General features: G+C 47.3%; 8 protein-coding genes; 3 read left to right on the top strand and 5 right to left on the bottom strand.

Moving 5' to 3' along the window:
• Window positions 1-822: 822 nt before the first annotated feature.
• GSBLH_T00004417001 (uncharacterized protein) lies at window positions 823-2,071 on the bottom strand (the record flags this gene model as incomplete). XM_013043304.1 has 5 exons in its annotated part: window positions 823-934; window positions 966-1,168; window positions 1,200-1,562; window positions 1,591-1,743; window positions 1,774-2,071. The coding sequence occupies 5 exons, from the start codon at window positions 2,069-2,071 to the stop codon at window positions 833-835; spliced, it is 1,119 nt and encodes a 372-aa protein (XP_012898758.1). The 3' UTR covers window positions 823-832.
• A 270-nt stretch (window positions 2,072-2,341) lies between these two features.
• Window positions 2,342-2,924, bottom strand: GSBLH_T00006804001 (uncharacterized protein; the record flags this gene model as incomplete). Its single annotated transcript, XM_013043305.1, has 6 exons — window positions 2,342-2,452; window positions 2,486-2,549; window positions 2,581-2,681; window positions 2,718-2,807; window positions 2,833-2,877; window positions 2,904-2,924. 6 exons carry the CDS (start codon window positions 2,922-2,924, stop codon window positions 2,342-2,344), a joined length of 432 nt encoding a protein of 143 aa, XP_012898759.1.
• Window positions 2,925-3,107: 183 nt separating this feature from the next.
• GSBLH_T00007192001 (uncharacterized protein) lies at window positions 3,108-4,083 on the bottom strand (the record flags this gene model as incomplete). Its single annotated transcript, XM_013043306.1, has 2 exons — window positions 3,108-4,039; window positions 4,068-4,083. The coding sequence occupies 2 exons, from the start codon at window positions 4,081-4,083 to the stop codon at window positions 3,108-3,110; spliced, it is 948 nt and encodes a 315-aa protein (XP_012898760.1).
• A 9,672-nt stretch (window positions 4,084-13,755) lies between these two features.
• Window positions 13,756-14,393, bottom strand: GSBLH_T00006805001 (uncharacterized protein; the record flags this gene model as incomplete). The annotated part of the gene is made up of 4 exons (XM_013043307.1): window positions 13,756-13,950; window positions 13,983-14,062; window positions 14,097-14,289; window positions 14,355-14,393. The coding sequence occupies 4 exons, from the start codon at window positions 14,391-14,393 to the stop codon at window positions 13,756-13,758; spliced, it is 507 nt and encodes a 168-aa protein (XP_012898761.1).
• Window positions 14,394-14,492: 99 nt separating this feature from the next.
• GSBLH_T00004418001 (uncharacterized protein) lies at window positions 14,493-15,215 on the top strand (the record flags this gene model as incomplete). XM_013043308.1 has 3 exons in its annotated part: window positions 14,493-14,557; window positions 14,589-14,822; window positions 14,852-15,215. The coding sequence occupies exons 2-3, from the start codon at window positions 14,725-14,727 to the stop codon at window positions 15,213-15,215; spliced, it is 462 nt and encodes a 153-aa protein (XP_012898762.1). The 5' UTR covers window positions 14,493-14,557; window positions 14,589-14,724.
• A 138-nt stretch (window positions 15,216-15,353) lies between these two features.
• Window positions 15,354-17,059, bottom strand: GSBLH_T00004419001 (uncharacterized protein; the record flags this gene model as incomplete). XM_013043309.1 has 6 exons in its annotated part: window positions 17,012-17,059; window positions 16,745-16,972; window positions 16,310-16,711; window positions 16,210-16,278; window positions 16,027-16,177; window positions 15,354-15,994 (listed from the first exon to the last, which is right to left on the bottom strand). The coding sequence occupies exons 1-6, from the start codon at window positions 17,048-17,050 to the stop codon at window positions 15,354-15,356; spliced, it is 1,530 nt and encodes a 509-aa protein (XP_012898763.1). The 5' UTR covers window positions 17,051-17,059.
• A 285-nt stretch (window positions 17,060-17,344) lies between these two features.
• GSBLH_T00004420001 (uncharacterized protein) lies at window positions 17,345-19,000 on the top strand (the record flags this gene model as incomplete). XM_013043310.1 has 6 exons in its annotated part: window positions 17,345-17,483; window positions 17,514-17,644; window positions 17,675-17,893; window positions 17,927-18,012; window positions 18,043-18,402; window positions 18,433-19,000. The coding sequence occupies exons 1-6, from the start codon at window positions 17,426-17,428 to the stop codon at window positions 18,998-19,000; spliced, it is 1,422 nt and encodes a 473-aa protein (XP_012898764.1). The 5' UTR covers window positions 17,345-17,425.
• A 188-nt stretch (window positions 19,001-19,188) lies between these two features.
• On the top strand, window positions 19,189-19,722 carry GSBLH_T00004421001 (uncharacterized protein; the record flags this gene model as incomplete). XM_013043311.1 has 3 exons in its annotated part: window positions 19,189-19,268; window positions 19,300-19,441; window positions 19,472-19,722. 3 exons carry the CDS (start codon window positions 19,189-19,191, stop codon window positions 19,703-19,705), a joined length of 456 nt encoding a protein of 151 aa, XP_012898765.1. The 3' UTR covers window positions 19,706-19,722.
• Between the last annotated feature and the right edge of the window lie 1,397 nt (window positions 19,723-21,119).

The raw sequence follows: 21,119 nt of genomic DNA on the forward strand, positions 1-21,119 counted from the left end.
GGCTGTACACACAAAAATGATACTCAATTTAGAGCTGGAGGTCTCATGTTTGGAAGAGACACTTGATTCGGTATGATAGGAGTGCACTTCAGAATTATCTTGATCTGCAGGAGGAATTTGCACTGTATTCTTATTCTGGACGCTGGCAAACAACTCAAGCACAGTATCAGGAATAGTGCCTTTTAACTGATCGAATGATGGAGGTGCTTCCACGCCGTGTATATCAACCCTTCGTAGATCTTCCAAACGCCGCTCAATGTCATCTTTCTTAGAAACCTCGTTTGTTTTTCTTTGCAGCTTCAGCGAAGCAGTATCTACCACTACAGGGTCTCTAAACAATTCATTCATCGAGAACAGGAATTTGAATTGAAATTCGAGAACCCGCGATTTTGGGAATGGCCGAAATATAAGTGTTTTTTTATTCTTAAAGTGTATTTGGGATATCTTAGAGAATGGAAAACACAGGAGTAGGTAACATCAAAACGTCCATGAAACCGTACGTCGATGAATACCAGTCGGTCGTGCAGGGAATGGAGTTGCGGCAAGGATCTCTCAAAGACGAGTTTAGTTCTTTGATAGAAGGTGCGTTCGGGAGTGTTGGTTAATGCATAGATATCGATAAACTGTCGTCCAAATCACATATTGAGGAACTTTCGAAATTAACTAAGCTCATAAAGGGAACGCGCACAAATTTGGAGGCGATCGGTACTATTTTGCACAAAATCGAGACTCGCATCGAGTCCATTGAGAAGATTGTTGGTATTGATGATTATGACTTGTATCTTCTTTGTTGTAACAAACAAACAAACAAACAAACAATGCACACACCATCTTAGTCCACCTTAATATTTCGAAAGATCGTCTTTACGAAGACTTCGGAAGCAAGTGTCGAAATGAATCCACAGAACAACGAAACGACCATCACCAACAGCGTCTACATCAAATTTCCCCCGCAAACTCCCTACCGATTCGGTAAAGAATGAAAGGGTCTGCAACAATCCCTTCATGTGCGTTTTTCGGAAGTAGTAATAGAGACAATAAAGGAATAAATAAACGCCCAGCGACGCTCCGTTGGCGAAGGAGGCCCATCTCCAGTGATAGTTCTCGCTATTGAGGAGCAAGTATGTGGCCACGATGGACTCGCACACCTCAATAATCGTCAAAATCACTACAAAAAAAGCCCCGATTTCCGCCCATACCCGTCATGGCGAGCAAAAACCCGTACATGTAATAGTATTTATAGCTCCAGATGGAGGCGAACACGAAGAACACCTCGATGAACACGCAGCCGAACGGCAGAATCCCGCTCACCACGCACAGCACGTCGTGCCGGCTGTAGAACGGACTCGCGGGGATCGCGCTCGGGATTGCCGACGTGCGGCACGGATAGTGCGGATTGCCGAACACCGTTCTGCCCAGCAGCGTCCCCAGAACGTGCAGCGGCAGCCCCACGACCAGCAGCAAGCAGAGCAGAGAGAAGACGGTTTCCCACGGGAATTGCGACACCGACCGCACCGCCACCGACAGCCACATGATTCCCGCGTACGCCGCCACGCCCACGCCTACATGAAACGCCCGAGAGGATCGTACAGGGCAGGAGTCCCGCGGAAAAGAGCATGACGCGGCGCCAGTGAGGCGAAGTCCGCGGGAAAAAGGCCTGTTTGTAGGCGGAGCCGCTGCAGAATCCGTTGACAAGGAAGCCGAGGAGGTAGCCAATCAAAACCACGAGCAAAACCCGATCATCTTGGAGTTAGGGGACATAGGAGCGAAAACGTCCCAAATAATGAGGCGTGAGAACGATGTAGAATAGGCACAGAAATAGGGTCGCGGTGATATGGGCCCCTGTCCCAAATAAAACACAATAAATGGAGAAATAGGGACAGGGCCGAAACACATCTCCATGGACCCGTTTCCAGCCGTAATCGTCGGCATTTCCGGCAGTGCCAATATCGGCGATACTTCTGGAATACCGTAAATAGTCCATTTTTAAAGTGCGGATCATAATAACCGCGACCAATCCCGCGAGAAACGCGACGATCATGAAGGAATTGAAGATGCTGAACCAATGCATCTGCGTTTCTTGCGCCGTCGCCGCGAAATAGCGGTAGAATCGATTCGCGAAGGGGACCGTCGAGGAAACCCACGAGCAGGAATACGAAAACTGAACCGGTCTAGCGGGAAAAAAGACGAAGAACCGCGGTACTCGTTCACGCGGACTAATTGAGGATCGGATGCGGTCATGTTGACTTCGACGATTTGGTCGTTGTTGACGCCGAAGGTGAAGTGGCGGTGGGTGTAAAGCAAACTGTTCTCGGGCATGATGTCGTGCGAATGCTCATCATTAAACTCGCATTACGAATCGTACGCCGGCACGCTCGATTTCTTCGAATTTCTCGTCGCTGATGTCTAAATCGCCGACCTTGGCCCAGATGGGAAGACCATCCACATCGAGCTAGAGTTTGAAGGGAGAAAGAGAGCGAGATACTTGGTACCAGTAATGGTTCGCAATTGCCATTTGCATCTGATAGACTTGTTCCGTGTCAAACGAGCTACAATGGTCAACTGGCGATTCGAACATACACTGTACAAAGGGTAGTGCGCAAAGCGTCTACCTTGAATGCAAAGATAATTCCCGAGTTTTGGAGAATCGTTCCTTCCAGAATTTCCGAAAATCCTCCACGCTGAGCAAATTAGATATAAAGTTAGAAAAAACATACTTTAGCAGAGAGCGAACTCGGTAGATTCGGTCTGCAGAACGGAAGCGTAAAATAATCGTATGTTTCGTGAGGGTTGTGATAAGGTCCGACCTATCGATCAAAATAAGGTCGGTACCTTTACTCGGTTCGTCCAAACATAGATTTGGTCCCCTAGGTTATACTAGTCATAAACGGCTTTCCACGCACTAACATGATGATCATTTTCATCGCATCGTGTGACAATCAAAGCAAGACAACAAAGTAAAATCCAGCGCATATCTAGCTTTAAAAGAATAGCAACTTTTTCATTTTTCAAACAAACAAACAAACAAACATACGCAACCAACCAACCAACCAACCAACCAAACAGCAATATAAATATATACAACTATATAACGCAATCTCATTCACTCACTCACTCTGATACTTATTCAACCACACTCGCTCCATCGCCATCTTCACTCCCTCCTTCACCACTCCCCCGTCCATCCGGAAATCCCGATCCCGCGTCCCCGCATACAAGCAACTCAACGACTTCGGACTAACGCGACACTCTCTCCCCAGCTCTCCCTCCGCCATATCCTTCCGATACTGCAATCCCACGTTGTCTGCAAGTCGCTGATAGCACCCGAACCGCCACTGCGGAGGGAACAGCTCATATAAGAACGACTGCGGCGTCATCCAGATGATGTTCGTCAGGCCCGCGCCGTGCGCCGCCACCACCAGGTCCAGATGCATGAACAGCTCGATCTGCTCCCGACCGGAATAGTGTTCCAGAGCGACTTCTTGGAGAGCCAGCTCCGCACCGAATTCGTTTCGAAGCCCTTCCAGCACTTCCGCGTGATTCAGTAATTTCCGCTTTCCTTCCCGCCGAATCAGAATTCCCGCCAATTTCTCCCCCTTCTTCTTCCACTGAAACGCCCAATGAAACTTCCGGTACGCCGCCGCGCGAAGCAAATCTGCCGCCAACGGCTCCCCGATGAAGCTCCCGGTCCCCGCGGTTTCCCAGGCCTTCGCCACCACCATGCCGCGGTCGCACACCGTCCGCTTCGCCGCTCCCCGCGGGGGAAGGTACATGGGTCTCTGTCCCGCGGGGAAGGCGTCCAAATAAAGATCGAGGAGTTCGACGACCCAGGATCCGGGCGTTACGCGGGGCTGCTGGGAAATGATGATCTGCGCGACCCGCGGGAATTGCTCGGGGTGGAGCAGGACGCGGAGGATGACGGAAGTTCCCTCCAAAATGTGGAAAATGTTGGAATATTGTCGCGGATGCAGAAACAGCGTGTGGTTCGGCCACAGAACCGCGGGATCCACAGGAGACGACACCGAGCGCACCTTGCTGTCTAGATCAAAAGGTGGAAACGGGGAAACAGTAGAAGTCTTTCATGTTAAAGAGCTGGGAGGCGTTTCGTCGGATGGTGCCGGATCTTTCTTCGCTGAGAATAATCGCGGCATACGGAGAAATGGAGCAGGCGTTCGTTAGAAGCGCGTAATCTTCGTAGAGCCGCGCATCGCTCATGCCATGCATCCTATGTGTGATCGCCGAAGAACCGCGGGAACGAGTCGGACCACGCAGTGAGGGTGGCTTCGTCGAGTGCGGGAGCGCGGGAAAGTGCTTCGCGGATGCGGTTGAAATCGGATTCCCACTTGGGACTGCGGAAATCGATCCGCGTTTTGACGGTGTCGATCGATCCAGTGGGCGTGTATACGATCTCTGCGTCCGGAACGGAGGTTTGGGGCTGCGAATCGTTTGAAGAAGAAGAAGAAGAAGAAGAAGATGATGATGAGTCGATGGATGTGGTTGCAGCATCGATTGAATTGGATTCATTGGAAGATTCGGAGGACACAAATGAATCGCTCGAAGAAACCTGGTGTGTCTTAAAAAAGCTTGAACGAAGATGGGATGCACCGGTTTCAGACTGCTCTGGGAGTACAACATCCGCTCCCGTCTTTGTGTTCTGTAGTACGTCACGGAAAAAGTCATTCCGCCAGTTCAACCCATCACTTTGTGAAGTCTTCCATAATTAGAAATAACAATAAAAATGTACAGAGGATGACTGCTGAACAATCGTAATGGGAGCTGGATTCTGTTTTCCTCCAAACCCATTTTCAGTTGAGGCAGATTCCGTTGAACCACTACTGGGATCCCTATACAATCATCGTTGCGCTGGATGACCACGATTTTGAACTCCTGTCACCTCCAGTTAAATGAGATGTTAATTGAACGATCTCAGAATTACTGATTTTGTTAGTAAAAACTGTTGGGTTATTCAGTATGACTTGAATTGGATAGGCAAACTGAATCATTGCCACAACAAAGACGAGAAGTAAAAGCAAAAGCATACTCGACTTTCGTATCATCCCTTCCTATCTTAATTTTTAAAAAATTTCCGATTTCAAAAAGTCGGGCGTATATATAGAATGCAGAATAGCAAAAATCGAATCGACCCAGGGGGTCCCAATTCTTTTCTGCACTCTTCCCTCAAGCAAATCGAACCCCCTTTCGAACAAACAAAACAAGCACAGATACCCAAAACATGCGCGAAATCCGGATGAACTTCAATACACCAATAATGTTCCTCGCTATCTTTCAGCGTCTTTCGAAACATGCTCAGGTCCGCCACACTCTTCATGTTCTCAGCGAAGCGTTCGTTATCCCACAGTTTCAGCGATTTCTCGGCGATCTTCGCTCGACTTTTCACTCCACGCCTACCAGAAAATGATCTCCCGCACAACACGCGCAAAGCTTCCGTTCGATAACTGGCGCGACGGGGCGCAGAACGTGCGACGGAACGTGCGAAACGACGGACTGCAGAAGCATCAAGAAGGCGATCTCCTTGTTCATGTTGCCTCTAGGCCAGTATTTGAGCAGGGTTTGAATGATCTGCATGGAACCAGAGCATTGCCGTCTACCAACACAGCGAGCGACGAATCCTTCTTGACAAACTCGGTAATGCAATCGTTGATGCCTCGGAAGCAGCATTCAATTCGCGTTTTCTTCAGCAATGGAAGCAGCGTGAAACGAAGAAACGCGAGGTGCTCCGGGTGGATCGGCAGCGCGATTCCCCTGATAATCGCGGAGTAGAAGCGAAGCAAATCTTGAACTCCTTCTAAACCGCGGTTATCCGCACAGAATTCGCGGAGAACATTCTGCAGAATGCTTCGAATCGTGCTGCGTTTCGCGGGGAAATGCGCGTAGATCCGGTGGATCTGCACGCGCACGCAGTCGCGTTCCCGCGGGTCTGCCGAGAAAAAAAGGCGGCAAAACGACCGCAGAAACGAATTCGATAATTGGTTCTCCACGAAAACCGCGGGAATGTGCCGACTGCCAAGCACGGCGGCGAGCAAATCGTAGGCGAAGCAGAGATAATCGAACGCCGGGTCGAAAACCGCGGTTTCCTCGGCGTCCTCGAGGAGAACCGCGGTTTTGAGCTCAGGCAAAGAGCGGAAAAGAAGCGTTTCGAGACATCGGAAAACGTCTTCGACGGCTTTTTCCCGCGAAAAAACTTCGCTAAAAATGAAACCGAATCCTAAAAAGACCCACAGTCCCGCGGAACACGCCGCGGAAACTTCGCCGAGTTCCCGCTTTTGCCGCTGGGCTTCGATTCGTTGCGATTCGAAGCGTTCCGAATTCGATAAAGAATTCGATAGGGAAACGGGGGAAATGGGGGAAACGGGGGATGATTCGATGGAATTCGATAGGGAATCCAGAGATTCCAATGAATGATTGATGAAATTCGATGAATGTTCGATAGAATTCGATAGGGATTCGATGGAATTCGTTTCGTTTTTTTCACTTTTCATTTTCGAATTCGATGTGTTCTTCGCGTCCGGAACACTATTCGATTCTTGATACACTTCCGCGGGGAGATGCACGCAACACAATCGCAATTTGCGCCACAATAATCCCAAGTGATACGGACTGGACACCTCCTCGAACCGCGGGAGAGGAATGAAACTGTCGAGGTGCTGGGGATCCTCCGGCGAGAAAAACGCCCCTGCAATGAAACGAGAAGAGGGAATTCCCACGGGGAACGGTTTCAACAAGCATAAGCCGCTGAAGCCAAGAGAACCAAAGAAGGCGATCGGCTTCGTTGGAGAAATAGAGATCGTAACTAGCGAGATGAGGCTGGGCTGCCATGGGAGAACGGCTCTAGAATGAGGAAAAGAAGTGAAAGAGGACGGTGATGAGAATCGAAAGACCGAGCTTCTTCTTAATTGTCTTGTCGAGAAGACGAACATTGTTGAGCTGAGGGTTAAAAGAGACCAATAAGAAACAAACAGGGAGCAAAATGGTGTGTGAAAAGCTAAATGAACTGGAATTACTCTCAATCACGAGAGTAGTATCTTGGAGAATCTGGACATGTTAGAAAGAGGTCTGAAACAACAATAACCATAGGAAAAACAAAAGGAGTGCACAAATACAGATATCATGTTGCACAACACAATATATATATATAGTGGATAATTCCCAATGAACCCATTTTCAAGCAGCAAAACAAAGTGAGAACACAATCTACAAGAGAATGTATCCACTCAATCTTTGAATTTCAAACATCTCTAGCAACACATTGCACACCATCAAAATCTCCCCATCCATTCCAACATCAACGGGTTCCACAACGCCGTGCTTCGCCCAACCAATACGAAAATCCACTTACACACATGCTATCAACTATAGACCTCCTTTCCTTATCGTGGAAATAGGCATAACCGCGTAGGCGTTCTTGTTCGTGTAAACAACCGATGGACTCATTAAGACTCATAACGGCGTCACAAATAATGGAGTAAGGCACAACTTTCAGAAAAATGTTTAACACAAACACAACAGCATTTGATCATATATTCCTCACACATCTCTTTGGCCTTCTTCCAATCCCCCATTTGTAGCAACATATACATAATCAATTTGACATTCTTCACCGATGCCCTACACAGCATCAGCAGCTGTCCAAACAGCTTCGCCTTCTCCCAGTTCCGATCATACGTATATAGCTACACATCACCGCATTTTCTCTCCCCCACCAGCGTCAAATTGTACAGAACCGACTCCAAATGAGGCTTCGATCCCTCCTCGATTTGCTTTTCGATCGATTCGCTCTTCGATTCCATCGAATTCGGATTCGAAACACAATCCAACACCTCCGCCGGGTAGAACTCCGGGTGCTTCCGCGGTTCCAGCTCCTCGATCGCCTCCTACCCATCACATCCCCGCGGTTTTCCCACGGAAAGTCGGTCCAGCCGCATCAGCGCTTCCGATTTGTAGATCGCCGCCAAAACCGCGATTTCCCCGCGGGACAGGTCGATCTCCTCGGCAGGAATCGCGGGGAGCGCGCGAAGAATGGCCTGGATCTGGCCGCACAGCACCACGACCCGCGGGAATTTCGACGCCTCTACGGTGAAAACGTGGAAACGTGGAAACCCAGAGCGATGGTGACGAGACGCAGCAGCGCGGCGAGTTTCACGACGGAACCTGGGTGGCTTCGCCCGTCCAGCAGACGCAGCGAAGTCCGCAGCGCGCCCTCCGCCTCTCTGCCATCGATCCCCGCGGGAATCCCTACTGCAACAAGGACTGCTCCCCGCGGGAGGACTGCGTGGAAACCGTGGAAACCGTGGAAACCGTGGAAGATTTGGCGGGCTGGGAATTGCCGAGTTGGGGACTGGGCTTTGCCGACGCGGTAACTGGTTTCCCCAGTGGTTTCCCCGATGGTTTCCCCAGTGGTTTCTCCGATTGTGTGGCTGGTTTCCCCATTAGTTTCTCCGTTTGTTTCCCCGAAGGTTTCCCCGAAGGTTTCTCCGAAGGTTTCCCCGTTGGGTTCTCCGAAGGTTTCCCCATCAGATTCCCCATCGGGATCCCCGCGGTTCCGTCTTCGCCGGGCCGCCAATCGGCTCCGAGAACTCCGTTCATGAGCGCGAAGGGGTTTCCGCGCCACACCACGTCGCCCAGCGCGCCCGCTCCCGCGCCCCTGGCCTCCCTGGCCTCCCTGGCCTCCCTGGCCTCCCTGGCCTCCCTGGCGGTGCGCGCGCGCTGCCAGCAGATCTCGCCGTAGCGCAGCCAGCAGACCGGGCTGCGGGCCAGCGCGCCCAGACAGCGCCGCTGCCACTCCTGCGCCGAGGGAAGGTCCCGTACCTGCAGCGACGCCATCGCGAGGTTGTGCAGCAGCAAGCCCTCCACGCCGTACCCGCGGTTCTCCTGCTGCGCGAGGCGGAGAGCCTGGAGCAGGGAGAAGCGCGCGAGCTCGAATTTGCCGCTGCCGAAGAAAACCGTGCTGAGCAGAGCGTAATAAAACGAATCTTTGGGCGGCAGAACCGCGGAATCCGCGTCGTCGCGCTTCTCGTAGATCTGGTTCAGCAGTGCCATGATTTTCTCCGAATTCCCGCGGCGAAACTCCAGCCGGCTCTTGAGGATGGGCGCCAAATAACCGCGGTTCACGGAGTCCGGGTGGAGATCGTGGATTCCGTCGAGAAGAAGCGACCAAAGCGCGTTGGGCGAGTAGCAGAGCAGGCGCAGCTGGTCGAGAAACGCCTGGTCGGATTCGCTGGCGAAGGCGAGGAAGAAATCGGTGGAGGATTTGACCTGGATGGGATCGAGTCCGCGGGGATACCTCTTTTTTTACGCCTTTGACGCTGCCCTGCTCGAGGAAATAGCGCGTTCGATCGATGTGGTAGTGGAAGGAGATTCGGTTTCGAATGAAAGGAGGAATCGTGTCTCTGCAAAAAAAGAGTGGAAAAGTGGAAACTTGTTGATGATGGATTCGATTTGAGTGAAGTAGGGAACACAGCGCTGCTGGAGCCACTAGAATCAGTAAACAAACGCAGAAAATATACTTCGCGAGATTCCCCGTTGATTCGATACAACGCCAAGGTAATCTCCACAAGAGCGAGATAGCTTCGGGCAAGAACGCTGCCGTCCATTGATTTGGATTCAAATATAATTTTATTTAGTATCTCTTCGGCTTTTTCGTAGTGGTGTTGGGACAATTCAAGAACTGCCTAGAACATTCAAACCCGTCCAAGGAATTACCATATTGTACAACGTGACGCCCTTTATTAAATAAAATGAAGAGTCCTGATCTGAATAATACTACAACTCAACACATTTGAACGAATACGCACTTCTTCCAAACTTTTGCAATCCTGATCTAGCTGTGAATATAATTTATCAACGTCCGGCTTCTCCTCGCAAAGAAACGAAACGATGCTTTTATTGTGTTGAACAGCAATTTTATATTTCTCTCCCTATCCCTCACAAAGCGGTAATCAAAAATACGGAATATTCATTCAACTTTGCTAGGCATCCGTTATAATCCCTTTGTTTATACAGCAGGTATGCCTGCGTCATATCTCCTTCATGTTCCATTCGATTCAAATACTCAACCTATTCTATGGTTTTGGAATGAATTCAATTCTTGGAATTCCAAACATTTTCGATATTTTGAGATTTCTCAGAAGTGGAATTTCTCAATAACTACTTTGATGTTATCAAGAGCAGTGTGTGCATTGCATCGGACTTTCCCTCGAGTCCTTGTAGCATCGCAGTATTCGAGAGGAAATGCGCTGACCCGTTCTTTTAGGCTACGCTCGAATATGCATTTCGAAAATACTGCAGGCGCTCCAGACACTGCGAGCAGTCCTATTTCGAATAATCCCCAGAGTGGATCAGAAGCCAGTGGCGCTATCCCGTTAGCTGAGGAAGAAACCAAGCCAGAAGTTTCCGCTCTTCCTGAAATTGGTATGCGTTTGATTTCCGCCTGTCACAAGTAGAAAAAGAGGAGGAAAACGAGGATGTCGCTTCTTTTGAAGAGGACGAATTTGATCCTGACAACAAAGAGTTTGATGAGTGTCAAGAGGAAATGGAGAAAATGTATGACGTAGAAGGCGTTCATCAAGAGTACATCGCTCAGCCTACTCTTGAAAGCGAAGAAGTGGACATTCATAACTTTGAAGACGAGTTCTATCGCATGAGCGATAAAATAGCTCACGATTACATTAACGACAACATCAACGATACTCTCCACCTTGCCAACAGCAGCAGCAAGCACGAAGACGTAACGAACATGGATTCCGAAGCCTTCAAGTCCTTTTATCACAAAGTGAAAAACATCGACATTAACGACGTGACACCCGAAGAACGCGAGCAGCTTTCTGTCATCCGCGAAGAGTTAAAGCCAGAGCAGGTCGAAAGCAAGCGCCATACCTGGTTCAACTTCATGCCTGCCAAAGAGCTCCCGGAGGGAAATCTGGATTCGTACAGCAGCGACCAGATCTTTTCTTCTCTCGAATTCGATTTACTCGGACGAAACGCCCGCGAAGTGTACAAGTACGAAAAGGACGATCTGTTTTTGAACGAAGTAGCGGCGGAGAAGAGGAGTGATGGATAGGAGATCTTGCAGCACACGAAGATGCCGGAGCCGTTGCCGATTCCCACGTTTGCGATGTACCCCAACTATGAGAAGTTCGTGCAGAGCGCGGTGTTCGCGTTGGAGAGAAACGCGAAGTTTAGCCGAGAGGAGAAGGAGAGAATGGTGGAGATTTTCGCAGAGTTGGGATCGCTGAGCAGTGAAGTGGATGAGTCTCCGAAGGGAGAATACAAGGTGAAGAGAAATCTGTAGTGGGTTGTGTGTTTGAGTTATGAAACGATTGGAAGGAAGGAAAGAAGGAAGGGGATTGAATAGGGAAATGAAAGGATAGAGAATGTGAGACGTGTATGGAGATTAGGGGGTGAAGGTATTATAATCGTTGGGTTGAGTGCGGTTAAAGAAGTGTTGATTAAGATGTAACAGAATTGATGAATGGTAGCATGAAAGGATGATCATCACTTATCGTGGAGTTGTATTGCATCTGTGTGCTTTACAAATGTTGATTAATACTTAATAAAAAAACAAACAAACAAACAAACATCATCAGGTACGAAATGCATGCAAATACACACAGTTATCCATAGAAACAGAAACCTTGCTTATCGATTCAAATTGGTTCTTCCCAGCGTATTGTTATATCTACAAATATCTTACCATTTTCTTTTGATTCTACTTTCAAATGAACTATGCCCCATTCGTCGATTGTGTAGGTTGTCAGAAAAAGAACTTCGGGCACTGGAGCGGTTGAATAGCTGTCAATTGTGTATTTACCGACTAAACTGCAACTTCCTGAATTTTCATAACCTTTGCTACTTGTAGTATTGCTTTGATAACAAGTATATTCCATCGATCTTGTGCGATCATTAGGAAGCATCGTTTCCGTTTTATAATTCGCATGATCCGTTTTCATTAATCGAGGTGGTAAACAATAAATACGATCTCCAGTTAAAAACTGCCCCAGACAATAGCTAATTCGATCTTTCATTTTGTAATTTCCATCTAAACTTTGACAAGCACCACGAGCAATTGCTAACTTAGGATTCACACTGTCCGTATTACTCACTTTCCAAGATCCAAAGATTTGCTTCAAACGTTCTTCGACTATTGTCCACCGAGAATTGTTTCCTGTTAATAATACTTGATCAATATCACTCGTTTTTAATCCACAATGAGAAAGACATTGCCTGATCAAATCGATTGTGTGATCAATTAAACCTCGAGTACAGGTATTTAGTTCATCACGAGTGACTTTAATATTATAACAATCATCATCGCTTTCATCCGTATCTGAATCACTCTCCAAAGATTTCTTATTTGTTTCAATGCCAAATCCTGAGAAATCAATATATGTATTATCATTATTATTAAGATCGATTACTGCCTCTTCGGCTAATGATAATAAATGAGCATACAATTTATGACGCGTTTTTTCATTACTTGTTCTTATCAACGGAACATGAAAAGTAAATTTGCACTTCTTCTCGATATATTCAGCAAATAACTGATAAAAGTCGTTTCCACCCAAAAATGGATCTGCAGCAAATGCTAATACAGTATAATCTCCTTGATTTACACGAACAATTGATACATCAAATGTCGTATCATCCATATTATATACAAGAATTGTCTGGTGGTCAATTCTGTTTAATTTGCAATAATGGAATGCAGTTGCAGTTGGCTCACTCATCATTTTGATTTTCTCTTTTTGAATTCCAGCCTTCTCAGCAGCAAGCAATAATGCAGTACGTTGGTTGTTGTTAAAATATGCAGGAAATGTAATCATTACTTTGACACATTTCATATCACTTCCATAGGATTGCTTAACATATTTATCAGCTGTTTTATAGATATTTTGAATAATTCTGGAAGCTACATCACTAGGAGAAACAATTGTATTCCTGTCAATACGAAAAACTGGCTTCTTGTTGATTTCTTCAATATCAGCTGCACATAGTCTCTTTTCCTTGCATCGTTGCACTATTTCATCATCGTAATATCTTCCTAATATCATCTTCACATTATTAACAATCCCCGATTTTCCCATCGATAGATGTTTATAAACAACATCTCCTACATCAGAATTCTTACCATATTGAACACATGACTTGAGAAAAGACGCTCCGTTGGGAAAAGGAACCGTAATAGGATCAGGTTCTCTTGAAGTTCTGAAAGCAGCACAAGTCTCGCTATAACCAAAATCAATTCCAAGAACATATTCATCTCTACGTAGATTCATGGCAATAATAAAGATATAACATAAATAATAACATACCTGTAATCAATTCTAGAATAGGAATTCCCCAAATTGTCACTATTTTGATCGTCCATTTACCTGAATTGGAAACAAATAGATCTATAGTAATGACACATTGCATTATTGTTTTAATAACCTGCTAAACTTTAAAAATACCTATATTTTTATACTTTAGAGTGTGAGTCAACTAAAACTGTTGTTTGTACAATGAAGTCTTTACCATGAATTAGCGACTCATTTTATGCATCATAAAAATATCAAATACATCATTCCAATAAACCTTCACTTCAGTTATACACTATTCCATGAACAAATCACGAAGAGACGCACAACCATTCATTCCGAACCACACCCTATTATTGCTAATTAAAGTGTTAAACTGGAATCGCTAAACAACGGTATAACTACCACACCAACAACAAAAATAGCTTGTTCAACAAACAAACTACACACTCACAATTCGGTTTTTGTCCTTATTTTTAGGAGAACTGGGAAGGGTCGGAGGTTCTTCTTCGATAACCTCCTGAAAGGTGAACTCGCTTGTTTTATCATTGTAAATAATCGACTCGATAGCAGAGAGGTCTTCTTTTGGAATAGCCCGAAGCGACTTTTGTGACACTCGAAGTGTTGTTACCGCATTCTATTCATAATCCCATCTCTGTTTCATCGCACCTTCATTGGAGGCGTAAGGCCATCCGGAAAATACTCTGAGTTAGCATACTGATTCAAGTCAGTTTCTTCTTCTACAACCACTACAACAATAACATGTAAAAAACAATATATTACATAGAATTTGACCAATATCATTCGTTTTAAAGTATTGCTGTGAATCTAACGTTTTATATGCTTCCACATGTCTCGGAAGATCCATTAATATTCCTCTGTACTGGGCGAGACCCATTTTTAAAATGCACAAGCGTTCTGGAGACTTTCCCTTTCTTGGCTCCACTTTAATTGTCACCTTATCTCCATTCCGTAGCTACAATTACAAGGAAGGCAAAGAATCACATGTTCTTCAAACTTTGCTTGAAGAGAAGGAACTACTCTAAGAATGGTAGTTAGTTCCACCGTTTCAAACATCATGACTGAACTGTTAAAATACTCGATAGAAAAGGAGTTGCTTTTATAATCAAGAAACCACTGTAGAAACAGTGGATGATGGATATTATTATTCAATTGATAGAAAGCACTTTATTGTACTCTTACCTTACCGACATCAATAGTAATTGCATTTGGGAATTCTAGTCGTTGGTGTTTGTTTCGTCTGTTCATTTGTAGCTTCTATCGTTATCTCCAGATTTGTTAAGTGGCCGTTATTTATACCTCTAGACGGAATAATTATTGACATCTTAGCGGAATGGAAGAAATTAGTGGAAGAGATTTAGTTTTGGCTATTTCTTGCGTATTTCAACAGATGGAAAACAAGTCGAGGTGTTTCCTTGTACAGCAACCTGTTACCATTTTCTCTTGCCAAGAAATTCCAGTTATCCCTCTTCGTGAATATCTAGAGAGGTGTGTTTACGTAGACGCTGACATCCTAGAATCTATTTCTACACGCACTGTAGTTACGCTTCAATGATTCTCTCCATGATTTACGTGGATCGGTTTCTGCATAGCACGGGAATGAGCATAACCTCGTTGAACGTTCACAAGCTGCTTCTCACGGCTATCATGCTGGCTTCGAAGTTCAACGACGATGCATATTGCAGCAACTCCTTCTTCGCAGAAGTCGGTTGCGTGACTCTCGATGAGCTCAACCAGATGGAGCAGACCTTTCTGCGCTGCATCTGCTTCTCTCTATTCGTCTCCGAAAGCCTGTTTATCCTCTATTCATCTAGCTTGCATCAGCGTGTTTGTACAGCGAGCTGTTCGTTGTGTAGTGTCTCCGTTCTCTCTCCTATCTAGACTTCAATTCCTTGCATGCCTCCTCGTATTGGATGGGATCCTCCCCGGTCCCATCCCCGTCCCCTTCGACTCCCGTTTATTCCACAGGGTCTATTGGGTCCATTGGGTCCATCGGATCCATCGGGTCCATCGGATCCTTTACGTCCATGGGATCGGCCTTCTCCGTTGTGCCTGAGCGCTATTCGTGGGGCTATTCGCCCTTGTCGTATTGCGAACCGATGCTGGAGATGGGTCGTGGCGAGTCGTTCGACGAGAGTGAGGAAGCTCCCTGGTATTATCCTGTTTGTTCCACAAACACGCCACAACGTTTGACGTAAAATGGACTGAATCTGCGAGATATACTGTACAAACCGAGACTCCACGCATCGCCCCACCAGCGGAACGAACTCGCTCAGCTGCGCGCGGCTCGCCTCCACCGCCTTCTCGTCCTGCGGCTGCGTCTCCAGCGCGATCTGCGCCAGACGCGCCACTTGCGCCGAGCTCAGCTTCACCGGCTTCGCGCCGCCGTCGGTTTTCTCCGCTTCTTCGCGCTGCAGCGCGTTGGTCGCCTCCAGCAGCTGGAAATACACCTTGTTCCGCAGCTTCATCGGACGCTTCCCCGCCTTCGACGTCGTCGTCGACGCCGATTCCGCGGGAATCAGAGAGGAAACGCCCTCGGAGAGACGGCTGGCGGTGTCTTCGTCGTTCAACACGCCCACCGAATTCCCGTCCGCCACGCTCGCTTGCTGCGAATAGCCGAACCCGGGAGGGAGGAGCGGGTAGGTGAACCCCGCAGGGAACTATGGGTGATGATGCACCGCGGGGAAAGAACGGAATAGGCGGGATAGGGATACTCGACGCGAAGTCTGGCCTGCAAGGATTCGTTCTCTAAAAGAAGCTTCTATGGAGTAGAGGACAACGAAAGGGGAAACGTCGACCAACTCGGCTTTGCGCTTGTAAATTTCCAACTGAGCGAAGTCCGCCTACACGCATCACGCATCGACATCGAGGATACTTGGAATTGGTCGATTTGGAGGCGTGCTGCGTTGAGCTCCTGCGTTTTCTGGTCGTAGAGAGCGAAGATCTGGGAGTGATCCACCCGCCATTGCATTCACTTTTTCAACGTCGCTTTTGGAGCCGTCGATGCCCAGCAGCGACTGAATCACTTGCTTCTGCTGGTCGATCACCGCCTGCAGCTGCTTCACGTCCGTAGAAGCGCCCGTAGAATCGCTTGAAACAGAACCCACAGTTTGCAATTGGTCTCGAAGAAGCTTGATGGTCAGCCCCTTGGCTTCGTTCTCCTTTATCAGCTCTGCTACCTCGCTCTCGCGATCTTTTAAAGCTGCAGAGGTCTTTCGGTACTCCTCACACACGCGAGTGTACAAATCGTAATCGATCACTGTCGGCGTCCCTTCCGAATCGCTCTCTTCTTCCGACTCGGTTTCCTCGTCCGATTTGTCGGACGTAGCGACCACTTCCGGAGGTTGAGGGGCGAGCAGATTGTTGAAAAGCTCCTTCTACAACTAAGCATCCACCAGTATAAATAGTACAGATTCAGAAGGACCACCCGATGGATTAGAGGAATGCAGGTCTCGTGATGCCTCCCTGCTTAAAAACTGCTTTTCATCCTCGTCGTTCAAAACAGCATCCCCTGTTGATTTCAAACCGAACTGCTGTTGGAGAAAAAGCAACAACGAGTCCTTCTCCTGTAAAAACGCAACAAAAAGAGTCACTAACAAAACAGCAATCAGTGTGACGATCGTAAACCATGTGCTAGACTACGAATTAGAAACCGCCTCCATACGCAAGAGTCCTACGGAAAACACACTGATTTCGCTCTCTGCATATGTTAGCATGACTCTCACTAGAGAATGTGCCTAATAACAGAATAACCATTCTAGACCAATACTCTAACTCCGGTTCTAAGGAGAGAAGACAGGCGCCTCAATAGCTCAGTTGGTAGAGCATCCGCTTCGTAAGCGGCAGGTCGTGTGTTCGAATCCCACTTGGGGCTTTCTTTTCTTCCTTCTTTTTTGATTTGATTCGTTAGTATCGTTGGTTGATAATCAAGAACCACTATCGGTATTTTGAGATGTAAGTAAGTCGGGTTACTTAATTTTTTTTTCGATTGATACATCATTAATATGGATTATAGTGCTAAAACCTACGAAGTGCTGCTAAAGATCAGCAATTCTCTTGAGGAGATCAAGTGTCAGATGCAGGGAAAGCAGATGGCGAAGCCAGTGAGTACCCCTAGTGTCGTGGAGCAGCCGAAGCCTGCTGAGAAGGGTAGGATCCAAGGCCATTCTTTAAACGTAGCTCCTGAACCGGCGAAACCCGCTCCTGCCCAACCTGCAAACAACCTCGATTGGTACGACAAGTTTGTTGAGCAGTTTGTCGTTCCAGTTGTGAAAGCTAGTAACACATTAGGTGACAAGTTTGTGCCGATTGTAATGCTATCCGTAGTCTGTGATGTGTAGGGAGAAATTTTCGATACCCTCTTCTCCAAACTCTTGAAGGAGATCTTGCAGAAAGCGGCTGTGTGCAAGAAGCCGAACGAAACCGAGATGGCAACTCTTTTCGCGCCTGTCAAAGATTGCAACACGAAGCTGGATGCCTTGAACCGCGATCGTGACTTCCCTGTCAATTACGTGAAGGCGATGCGTGAGATCGTTGGCTCTATTTTCTGGGTGAATGTGGTATTCCGCGTGTTGTTTCCATGACGAGTCTAGAACGATAAGCCCGAGAATATGGTTCAGGAATGTTTGAATTCGGCCACTTTCTGGATTGATCGAATTCGAAAAGACGCCAAGAACAAGTAATCCCCACGCTCTCTGCTCACATTCAGAATGGACAACAAGCCAATGGAGTGGAGCAAGCTCGTCATCGCCCTCATGAAGGAATTAATCGCGATTATTTCCGATCGATTCGAAATTGGCGTCGAATGGAACGCTTCTGGCTGCGAATTCTCCGCCTACAAGCCCGATCCCACTCCCATCTCCGCGCCTTCCACCGCTCCTCCTCCCGCGGTTCCTGCGGCTCCTGCTGCTCCCGCGGTTCCTGCGCCTCCCGCCAATTTTGCCGCGGAACTTCAGAGTTTGGTGGGAGCGAACGGGGTTCGGAACCTGCGGCACGTGGAGAAGAGCGAGATGAGCCACAAAAACCCGGCGCTGCGCGGGAATGTGAAGATGGAGGAGAAGAAAACGACGTAGAATTCGAAGAATTCGATGAATCGTAGAGTGGTGATGACGAAACCGCCGCGCTGCGAGCTGGTGCAGAACAAGTGGATGGTGGAGAACCAGACGGAGAAGGTGGAATTGGAGGTGAAGATGAATCACGTGGTGTACATTGTGAACTGCGTGGGATGCAACGTGATCATCAAGGGAAAGGGCAAGTCGGTGGTGATCGACGGCTGCAAGAAGACCACTGTGGTCTTCGATAGTTGCTTGTCCACGCTGGAGGTCGTTAACTGCAAGCAGTGCAAGGCGCAATGTCTCGTCAACTTGCATGTGGCTGCGATCGATAAAACCGACGGATTCACGCTGTATGTGCCGCGCAGCTGCGTTGATTCCCTTCGAATCACGACCAGCAAGAGCAGCGACATGAATGTCTCCTTCCCTTCGGAGGCCGACGAGCAGGACTGGATCGAGCTACCGATTCCTGAGCAGTACGTTCACACGATCCAGAAGGACAAGTTGAAGACGGAAGTGTCTGATTTGTATTCGTGCGATGTTTGTTGTAAAAGGAATGGAAAGAGGAGAAAGACAAGCCCGTCTAGCTCAGTCGGTAGAGCGCCAGGCTCTTAACCTGGTGGTCGGGGGTTCGAGCCCCCCGGTGGGCGCTTCTCTTTTCACCTTTTTTGCTTTTTGCTTTTCTCGAGATTACGCGCATTGAATGTGGAATATGAGAGGTACTTAATCTCCTTGGATTTGTACCTTTTGTGCGAAGTTAATCGTTGAAGATTCTGTGAAACGCCTTTTTTGCCTCCTGCAAAATGAGCGATTATCCATTTGTTAATGCACGGGAAGGGAGAGAAAAGCAGCGATATGACGGTGAAACGCGTCTTGTCGTTGGGTATCGTTCATCTGCAGAAGTTTAGTAATAGTTGCGTGGTTTATTCGGGAGACAAATTCTTGCTGATATCATCGCATAAGCGAAAGGATAAATGGGTTTTCCCGAAGGGTGGTTGGGAATCAGACGAAACGGAAAGCGAAGCTGCAATCCGAGAGTGCTTTGAAGAGGCGGGAGTGTGAATTATTCATTGAAGTGAAGAATAGATTGAGGGTACGTTTGGTGACTGTATTTCTACTATTGTGTATCCGAATAAGTTGGGAAAGCCTGTTCAGTGGAGATTATTTACGATGAAATGTACAAAGGAATATGATTGGTGGCCAGAAAAGGATCATCGCGATAGGAAGTGGGTGAGGAAGGAGGATTTGGAAGGTTTGAATATCTGCCCACTCACACAGCAGCATATTCCACACGTTTTGGAGTTTTTAAGCAAACAATGAACAATGTAATCGTTTTTTGTTTGTTTGTTTATTCATTTGACTGAACACTATTTTCATGGTTGCCCCGTATATTACATCCACTCTTCTTCCTCTTCGCGTCTCTACAGCTTCACCCTCTCCCCCTCACTCACTCGTCTCCACATTTCCTCTTCGTCTTCTTCGTTCTCGATTTCAACGCGTTTCTCTTTAAATTCCGCGGCCTCCTGCTGTCTGTCTACAGTTCCCATTGTTTCTGCAGCTCCAATCGATCCTGTAGTTCCTGCAGCTGCTGTCGTCGTAGTAACTGTGATCCCCGTTTGGTTCCCCATTTGGTTCCCCATTTGGTTCCCCATTTGGTTCCCCATTTGGTTCCCCATTTGGCTACCCATTCCCTCCATGTCGGGTCCTACGACGTTCATTGGAATGGTCATCGCTCGCTTTGTCTACATAGCATTCAATTCCCACACAAACCGGCTCGATCCTACAATTCACACTCATTCACGCTCTTACTCGTCTTCTTCGCTCCCCGTCATCATCAAATACTCGATCGCCATCCCAGAACGATCACAGCCAGGTTTCGCGCTCACTCGCATGATCATGCCCCCTTCTCCGAATTCCATCAGAAGCAAGGGGATTTCTGCGGCCATCAACAGCTGCAGAACGGACACAAGTCCCTACACATCATGAAGACATCACAGCAAACGACTCCGATGAAGAACCGCATTGATGTTGGTGCATGGATCGAAAGTTCGTCCAGATCGGAAACACTCAAATTACTGACTGTACGGACTTCGTTGGCTGCAGGAATGTTCTCCAGAGAGAAGGAAGAATCCTGTACTTTCATAATGATCTCGTCAGTGGTCTGAAGATACTGAATCGCCTTGCAGAGTAGGTCGGGACGCATGGAGATTTTATTTGGAGCATGTTCGTTGTTGAAACGGACAGAATTGAGCGTGGAATCAAAGAGCCGAATTCGAAACACTTTTCTCACTTCGTGGCGGCACAGCAGCTCAAAGGATAGGCTGAATTCGTTTTCGTTTTGCTCCACCTATCGCTCAAACCGCTCTTCTGGATCGAACTTTCATTGTGACCGCTGCTAAATGTTTGATATCTTTGAAAATCGGCAAAATCGCTTTTGAATTCACTCCATAATGGAAGGAACTGGAGCAACTATTCATCACTTCAATATCCGCAAAATGTACTGATAACTAGAGAACGTGTCCTTGTGAAGCGACAGACAAATAAAGGACTGAAGCGCAGCGCCGGTTGCTTGGAATGCAATCCCCTCTGGTGTACACTGAAGCACAAAGTCTCCATTCGTCTACAACATTTAATGGAACAAGAATCAAGGAATACGCGCGCAAAACACTGCATTGTGCTTGCAAACAAGGGGATGATGGGTCCTTGAAATAGGCAATCCATTCGCGACTACAAT

The sequence above is a fragment of the Blastocystis hominis genome (genome assembly GCF_000151665.1).
Source record: "Blastocystis hominis, Singapore isolate B (sub-type 7) whole genome shotgun sequence assembly, scaffold_6".
In the NCBI taxonomy this organism is placed as follows: domain Eukaryota; class Bigyra; order Opalinata; family Blastocystidae; genus Blastocystis; species Blastocystis hominis.